The sequence below is a fragment of the Canis lupus genome, unplaced genomic scaffold (assembly GCF_011100685.1).
Source record: "Canis lupus familiaris isolate Mischka breed German Shepherd unplaced genomic scaffold, alternate assembly UU_Cfam_GSD_1.0 chrUn_S1203H1377, whole genome shotgun sequence".
Taxonomy (NCBI): Eukaryota; Metazoa; Chordata; class Mammalia; order Carnivora; family Canidae; genus Canis; species Canis lupus.
The window spans coordinates 8,149-17,247 of record NW_023330025.1 but is presented as its reverse complement, the minus strand read 5'-3'; the positions used below and the strand labels follow the sequence as shown (position 1 = coordinate 17,247).

The window sequence follows — 9,099 nt, the reverse complement described above, 5'->3', positions numbered from 1 at the left end:
CCCGCGCCGACTGCCCCGCGGAGGCCCGGGGCGCGCCCCCCGCCCCCCCCAGCCCCCGCCCCCCCGGGCGCGCGGCGCCTCCGCGGGCAGCCCCGGGCAGGGCAGCCCCCCGCCCCCGCGGCCGCAGCTGCAGCGCGGGCCGGTGCCCGACGGGAGGACGCTGCGCCCGGACCTCGGAGCCGGCTCCCCGAGGCCGCCAGGGCCCGCGCGCCCCCCGCGCACCGCCAGCTCGCCCTGCAGCCCCCCGCCCCCGCCCCCGCCCCCGGCCCAGGGGCCCGCCCCGCGCCCCCCGGGGGCCCCCGCCGCGCCCCAGAGCCGGTCCCCCGAGCGCAGGGCGCCCCCGCCGCGGCGGCCGGCCCAGGACGGCGCGCCCCCGGGGGGCCCCTGCGTGGTGCTGAGCACCAACAGCCCCGCCGCGCTCAAGGTGGGCAAGCAGCAGCTCATTCCCAGGAGCCTGGCCTCCGAGGTCCGAGCCAGCAAGGCCCCCCTGCAGAACGGGGAGCCCCACAGGAGACTCCTCAAGGTGCGCAGCATGGTGGAGGGGCTGCGGGCGCAGGACGCGCGGGACGAGGCCGAGCCCGAGCACGACGCCGGCAGCCCGGGCTCCCTGCGCAGGGGCCTGCGCTCCACGTCCTACCGCCGCGCCGTGGTCAGCGGCCTGGACTTGGACAGCCCCACCACGTCCAAGAAGAAGAACAGGATGTCCCAGCCCGTGCTCAGAGCGGTGATGGAAGACAAGGAGAGGTTTTCCAGCCTGGGAAGGATAAAGGTGAGAGTAGGCAGGTGTGTCTCCCTCCCCCCTCCCCCCTCCCCTACACACACACACCCTCCTCCTGCTGCTGCCCCTGGAAGCCAGGGTCTTGGACGGGGTTGGCGGTGGGGGCCAGGGCCACGGAGGAAACCTGAAGCTATCCTTCTCTCTTTTTTTTTTTCTTTTTTAGGTTTTATTTATTTATTTATTCATGAGAGACCCAGAGAGAGAGAGAGAGAGAGAGAGGCAGAGACACAGGCAGAGGGGGAAGCAGGCTCCATGCAGGGAGCCCAATGTGGGACTCGATCCCAGGACCCCGAGGTCATGCCCTGGGCTGAAGGCAGGTGCTAAACCGCTGAGCCGCCCAGGGATCCCTTATCCTTCTCTTTTAATTCTCTTTGTGGGTCAGACCCGTGCACACCGACCTCTTGGCCCTCCCAGTGCTGGCTGTCACAGCCAGGGTAATAATGCACCTTCGTGGGAAGAAGGGAAACGCTTAGTGCTGTTGTAACTTTTTAGGGCAACACGTGGGGGGACTAATGTGAAGAAAGAAATACAGCGAGTCAGGTATGGGCTGAGTGCTGAACGCTCTGAATACAGGGGGCTGAATAGAGGGTGGAGAGCAGCCCCGGTGCCCTGGGCCCTGTGCTCAACCTGGTGCTCATCCAGAGGTGTCACTTAGGGACACCTGTCAGGGGCACCGGCGACTGACTCCTGATTTCTTTTGAGCGTATTGATTACTTTATTGAAAGCGGCTTATCTACGTGAATCAATTACAGAATGGTTTGGTCAGTGCTGATAACATACTACATAGCGTTCAGGCAAAATGCGATTTTTATTTTTTTATTATTTTTTTAAGACTTTATTTATTTATGATAGACACAGAGAGAGGCAGAGACACAGGCAGAGGGAGAGGCAGGCTCCATGCAAGGAGCCCGACACGGCACTCGATCTCGGGGCTCCAGGATCGCACCCTGGGCCAAAGGCAGGCACCAAACCTCTGAGCCACCCAGGGATCCCCAAAATGTGATTTTTAAAGTTATTTGCCAGAATTACAGAAGATACAGAGAGTTTGTCATCTCTGTTGTTGCTGGTGTCTTTCGCCACCGTCTGTGGTTGTGTTTTATGCCCATGCTGTGCCCGTTTATTCTTGGATGCATTTAACAAGTTGGTAGCTCAGAACTTCAGGTTCAACTGAGCCGTGTGTATTAATTACTCCCTGATAAAGGCCTGGGAGTTGTGCGTATTAAAATACTGCCAAATATGACGAAGGGACGGGGAAAACTAAAGAAGGATATTTTGGAGTGTGCATGTGCCGCTTTCTCTGGGAACAGTTTAGACAGATCTCAGCAGAAATTCATTTTGGCAGCCACCACTTTTCTTGATTAATCAGAGAACTGGAAACAGTTTGTGTAAGCGTCAATATGTAATACGCAAGTCAGGCTATTTTATTTTTGCTCTCATGGCCTTAAAGAAATGACATAACATTTTAGGGGTCCCCTCCCAACCCCCTCACCTCTGCAAGTATAGCAGAGTTCAATTTAACAGTGATTGGTGAACCCTGAGTAGTGAAATGAGCTGAAGTGCTGGTCATTTGAGGATTCTCAAGCTGTTTTGCTGGGGTGTGGGGGACATTGTACGTTTTATTTCACCGTTTAGTGGGTTGTACATTTTATTTCACCATTTTAGTGGGTTATAGTCAGATGAGTGAACTACTCAAGGGATCATCTGCTGTATGCTTTTGGAAATCCAATGAATGTAACAAGTACTTTTTCTTAAAATAGCTGTATTTTTTTTATTTGGCTCATTCATACATAGTTTGCTTTGCTTTTTCCTTTTTTTTTTTTTTTTTTTTTTTGCTTGTTTCTTAGAAAAAAATGCTGAAAGGACAAGGAACATTTGATGGGGAAGGTAAGCATTTGATTTTCCAGACTTTTATTGCTGCTTCAATGTGGAATATCAATTATAAGTTGAAATCCAACTGCAGTAACAAAAACACTTAAGATGAGAAAAATGTCCAACTTCTTCCCAAATTATACAGTACAAAGCTCTGCACTAAGCTAAATTTTCATCCAGTAATACCAGCAGTGAATGGAATTAACGGCATTCTTTGTAAACTGATAACTTTGTCTGCCAGTGTCCTGGATTTTTAATTCTTATCTACTCTGACTCTATCCTCGCCTTCCTTGAAAAATGGAAAAAGGGTGAGAGCTAGTCTAGCTTTTTAGTTAAAAAATCCCAATTTTGGCATTTAGCTGTTAAGTCATATTCCCTTTGACTTCATTATTCCCTTCCCCATATTTCCACATTTTAGTGTCACTTCTGACTTCCTGTTTGCTTATCAAGTTTCAATTTTAGGGAAATCTAACTCTCCTGGCTGCTAGAAACATAGTCCTAAGAATCTGTAACCCGTATAGAAAAGCTGCTTCAGCCAGGTGTTCAAGCCCTAATCAGATTAGTGGACTTTGGTAAACAGAGGGGTCAAGTGTCAACCGACTGGAAGAGCAGTGGGAAGCGAGTGAACAGCCCCACCTGCAGAGCACAGTGGAGCTGAAGGTAGTCACTTCCTATCATACTTTGAAATGTTAGGATTTTCTGACCTTTAAAGAGTCATGAAGAAGGGTAAATAAATAATCACCCAGAGTTGTAAAATACGTAAATCTTAGGTGATTATAAACTATTTCCCAATAATAATTCTTATCAACATCCGATCCCTTGGAGTAGTTACACAGGACCAGATTAAAAAAACAGTTTTCATTGCACCAATCTTAGGAAACTATATGGAGAAGAAACCCTGATACAGTATTTTAGCTGGTTTGGATAAATTCATCTCCCTGGTTTTATAATTAGAGGAAACTGGGAACTTGGAGAGGTTTAGTGCCTTGCCCACTGTCACACAGCCTGTCTTAGGACATGTGACTGGTTCTTAGTCCAGGTTGCTTCCTTTTTTTTTTTTTTTAAGATTTTTATTTATTTATTTATAAGAGACACACACAGAGAGACACAGGCAGAGGGAGAAGCAGGCTCCCTGCAGGGAGCCCGACGTGGGACTGGATCCCGAGTCTCCAGGATCACGCCCTGGGCTGAAGGCGGCGCTAAACCGCTGCGCCACCTGGGCTGCCCCAGGTTACTTCCTCTTATATCCCTTTGTGACCATGAAGTGAACAGAGCATCTACCCAATAGGTATTTAGAGAGGTGTTTTGCATCTTCTCGAATTTGACGTTGATTCTGGGATCTTTGTCTCAAAGGGTCAGAAATGTTGAGGGTTTTTTTTTTTTTTTTTTTTAATGTCAGAGGACACAGCTTTTTTGCAGTTCTGTGTTGTCTCCTTTTAGATGGAGCTGTTTCTGTGCACTCTCGTGTCTCTTCTCAAATATAATGACCTAGAAATTTTTCTCACACATGTGTACATGAGGAATACAGAATGCCTACAGTTAATGACTAACAAGAATGTAGCTCTGGATCAGGTGCAGTAAAGTGGTAAGAACCTCTGATGGTGGAGCCCGGGACCTGGGTTCCTATCCTACTGCTTCTGTCCATCGGTGGAGTGACAATGAGCAAAGCATCGTAACCTCACGGAGCCTTAGTTTCATCATGTCTGAGAGGAGGCTAACGATACTATTGCCTGCGTTGTGGGAACAAACGAGGAATCTTATCAGCAGTGTATCCATGTGTTTTGTGTCAACCACTGAGGACTTCAAAGAGCCCTACAGAGGTGTGGTAACCGGGTCTTTACCCTCATAATCGGTTTTACATGTGCAAAACAATCAGAGGACAGTAAAATCGCGCAGTTGACTCCAGTATTATTTTAGTCCTGGTGCCTGCGGAACCCGCAGCAGTTGATGAGAGAGAAGGCGGATGTTTGCCAGCTTTGGTAGGTGGGAAAGGCGTTGTGAGCTCAGGATGTCCTAAACCAAATTCATGGTCTTTCCCTCTAAAGGTGAAGGTCTTCAGGGGTTGCCATCTCCTGCTGTGCATTTGTTGGCGCCTGCAGACTTAGGGACCTAGGGAACATCCTTACCACATCCCTTTCTCTGACACCTCCCCCCCCCGCCCCACCTCCAGTCCATCCCTAATAGCCCAATTCTCTATTCTTCCATAGTAATCCTCGTAGGTCCCCTACACAGTCAGTATCTTGCTCCAACGATAGAATCAAACCTTTCCTTTCCGTGGATTCCCACTGCCGGCAGGATAAAATACAGTCTTGGCTGTGTGAAGGAAATCCAGTTGTTTTGTACTTGGGATAAAATCCAGTTTTTTACCATTGCCTGCAGACTTCTGCTTGATTTAGACCATCTGGCTCATCTCCCTAAACTCACCTTGCCCTTCTGTCCGCCAGACACCCATGCTCTCTACCTATGGACTTTTGCCTTTGTTCTTCTAAGGTATTGTGTTTCTTCTTGCCTCAGGGCTTTTGCATATGCTCGCTCCTTTATCTCTGTAGCTTCTCAGCTTTCAGATCTTAGATTTTTCTTAGTAACACCTACCTGTCTGACTCCCAGACTGGGTCACACCCTTCTGAGACTGTTCTCAGAGCACCTGTATATAGATCATTCAGTTTATAGGTAGGTTTATGTACAAGATCATTGTGTTCTCAATCCAACGATAACTTGCCTTCTCACTCCGAGTGAAAACCAGAGGAGCCCTTTGAATGGCATTGAGGCAAGGGCCTCCATGATCTCCCCCTGTACATTCCCAGCCCTTATGTCTTAAACTTTCTCCCTTCCCTCACCCAGTTCATCCATTTAGGCCTCCTTGCTGATCCTTGTACGTATAGAGTATGCAACAGACTCCTGTCCCAGGACCTTTGTACTTGCTGCTCCCTCCAGTGGTGTATTCTTTCCCCAGCTGTAAGGTGGATTGCTTTCTTACCTCTTTCAGGTCTTTGCTTACATGTCATCATGGTGAGGCCTTCCTAAATCACCCTATTTACAATCTACATTACCCCCTTGTAACGCTCCCCTGCTTTATTTTTCTCCATTTTATTTTATTTTTCCCTCCTTTATTTTTCTCCATGACGTACCAGCATCTGACATAAGTTCTTGGCTTATTGCTTGTCATTCTCTGCTCACCCTAATGTCTGCTCTATGTAGACAGAGATTTTTATCTTTCTTGTTCATCGTTGTATTCCTAATGCCTAGCCATTGTTGGCATCAAGTAGGCATTTTCTAAACATCAGCCGAATGAATACATGATTGAGTGACATGGACTAATAGCTTTTCCTACTTTTAGCTCATGAGGGCACAAGAAAAGTCTTCTATTTTCCATTTACTCCCAGCTGTTGGCACATTGTAGGTATACAGTAGATGTTTGTAAAATAGGTAATGAATGGTGATGGACATTGAAGGAAAGGTAGGGTGTGAATCCAGTTTAACCACCACCACCACCCCCCAAAATAGTGATTTAACAGGCACAGCTCTCCTCCATGAGTGGTAGACAGAGACATGGGAACTTTGCTTCAGTTGCTATTTCATGTATGGATCCCTCCCCTTGCCCTACCCATGAATTTGAGGCAGAGCTAAATGAGTGAGAAAAGTCATTTTTTGGTTAATAATTCTTCAGTGACAAAATCCATTCAATTCTTTGTTTATTAACCTGGAGACCAAACATTGTATAAACCTGGATGTTTGTTTAGAACAAGTAGCATGATAATGGCAGTTAGTGACATATGGGGTTTGTATTTGTTGCAGAAAATGCTGTCCTATATCAGAACTACAAAGAAAAGGCTCTTGACATTGACTCTGATGAAGAGTCAGAGCCCAAAGAGCAGAAGTCAGATGAAAAAATTGTGATTCACCACAAGCCACTGAGGTCCACATGGAGCCAGCTCTCTGCGGTAAGTGTTTACCTTTTTCTTTCCAATCTGTGGGCAGGAGAAAACCAAGTTGGGGAAATTAGGTCTGGATGTGGTTTTAATTTTTTCTGCTAATGATCCTATGACCCGAAAGAGAAAGATTCTTCATTTTAGGTCGTGAAATGTTTCTTAAAACTCTTCGAGCACTAGTGAGAATATGGATTTTGACACTTCTGATTAGGAAAATTAGATTTTGACAAAATGGGGTGCCGTGACACCGATATACTATACTCTGGAACTTTTTCCTGCTTGATAATCTTTTCTCATATTTTTTTTAATACAGTGTATATAGAGAGGTAACTTAATCTATCCTGAACTTTATCATAATCATGGCTCTATATATACAAACATGTATGCTTGTCTGTGGTCAATAGGGAGTTTATGATGGCTCTTCCTTGGAAATTTCATTTAATTTAGACACATGTATGTGTTCTTGCAGCTGATTTCCTTCTGTGCATCTTTTGTGTGAGCGTGTCTGACACTTACTTTGTGTTGATGAGTAATTTATCTTCTCTGCATCAAACCTCTTTTGTTTGTAGCTATAATTTCTCTTCCTCCTGGCTTAACAAATGTCACAGTGTGCTGCTGAGTTTACTTGATAGGAGTTTGGGCACAGCATCTGTGGGCATCTGATGCATTACCAAGTAGAAAGGAATTTCCATGGCTGGCTTGGGTGGTGGGAGCATTGCATCAAAAACAAGCCAGTACACCTCTGTGAGTCCCTTAGGCAACATGGGTGCAGAAGTGATTCCCTCTTAAGCTGAAATGAGCATTGTTCGGAGTCCGGAATCTCATATTCAGTCAGGGGACACGCCGGCTTAAGGAAAGGAGTTGGTCTCGTAACCGGGCCATGGGAATGGACGGACGCTGATGATGGGAATGACTTCTGGTCGGATTCTTCCTCCTTTCGTCTCCCCTGCGTTAGAATTCAGAATTGTAGAAACTGAGCCCTTTCTCTCCATCTCCGTCTTAACCCCTGATTCTGTTCTAAGGAGAGTTTATTCTTTTCCAAAGCCTCCAAGGTGTGGCATGCTTAGTATATGCCACGGACTGCAATGCCTGCAGGGACAGGGCAAGCAGCATTATAAGGGATGCTGGGGAGTGTGGATGCTGAGACCTGGTGGGGATTGTGGTAAACAGACCCCATATAACCTGAGCAGCTGCCACTTAGCTCGCACCAGCCCAGTGTTGCCGGACCTTCTGATATTTAGAGAAGAGAATGCAGAAATCCAGATTAGTTTTTAGTATTATTAGTATTAGGACAATTAGTATTGTCCTAATTCAAGGGTTAGAAAAGTGACGTGTGAGGCTAACAAAGTATTTATGGGCCGGTCTTGTCTCCTATGCCAACAGTTTGGAACTCCTGTGATATTTCTAGGTTTTGCATATGTTCAGGTGGTAACACCTGTTCACAGAGCTGACATAGTGGTAGCCTTGTAGCCTTGTATCCTGATCTAATGATCTCATGATATTATATACCGAAGCACATATGTGGAAGAGCTGGGGACAAGGCCCTTGGAGGCCGCGTTGGCTCTAAATGGCTGTCATTCCGTTGTTGGTGTGGACCATTTGGCAGAGGATCCTTGAGGAGAAAGCTGTGGATTTTTTGCGCTTTCTCCATGGCCAGCAGCTGCGTTTGTTAGCACGGGCCTAAATCTTGCTGCTGTTCTCTGAATGCTAAACAGAAATGTATACTTCTGTGCCGCTTACGCTCTCATCCTACCTGGCTTTAGTGCAGACAGGCAAGCTGCCTTCCTTAGGCCCCCTCAAGTTTGGCTTTCATCTAGATTAACAAATGCACATTAGACTAATACTACACTTCCTTCAGTACATTATCAAATAGGGGCATGCATGTCGTTTGGCAAAGGGTAAGTGTACCAATGGTGCCTTTTGTTAACAAGATTGCTATCAAAAGACTAGTGATAAGATGTAAGACTATAAAGTGGGTTCTAACTTTGGTGTGTGTTATCTCGGATGTTAGTGCTCCCAGGAGGCTCGTGTGTATTTATTGTGTTGCTTGGCAATTACATTTAATCAGAGCAGCTTTGGACTTTGCCACCTTCCATTCTTAGACACCAGCCTGCGTTTTCTTTGCGCTTTTCGTGTCTCCTTTTCACACTTAAAACATTTTACCTTTTTAAAAAATATATGTAAAGTACTTCAAACATGCAGAAAAGCTTAAAAATAAATGTGTGTAATAGATTTCTGGGTACCTGCCACCCACATTGAACAAATGTTAACATTACAGTATGTTTACTGCAGATCTCTGTTTTTTTGTTTTTTTGTTTTTTGTTTTTTTATTTTTTAAGGAATATCCAGTTAACCACCCTCCTCTCCAGTATGTTTCTCCTTTCTGCCTTCCCAAAATAATCACTGTCCTGACGTTCTCTTCTGTACTTCCCACGTGGGTTTTCTACCCACTAAAAAGATTGCAAGCAGCTCTGGCTTTTAGGAAAGTAGATATTTCAACACAAAAAGTGGTCATTACTGTTC

At 46.3% G+C, this 9,099-nt stretch overlaps 1 protein-coding gene across 1 annotated transcript; it reads left to right on the top strand.

The window, feature by feature from the left end:
• Nucleotides 1–346: 346 nt before the first annotated feature.
• Nucleotides 347–6,617, top strand: LOC119878201 (rho guanine nucleotide exchange factor 26-like; the record flags this gene model as incomplete). The annotated part of the gene is made up of 3 exons (XM_038588911.1): nucleotides 347–769; nucleotides 2,623–2,662; nucleotides 6,443–6,617. Coding segments are annotated over exons 1-3 (452 nt in total), but the record flags the coding sequence as incomplete, so codon positions are not given.
• Between the last annotated feature and the right edge of the window lie 2,482 nt (nucleotides 6,618–9,099).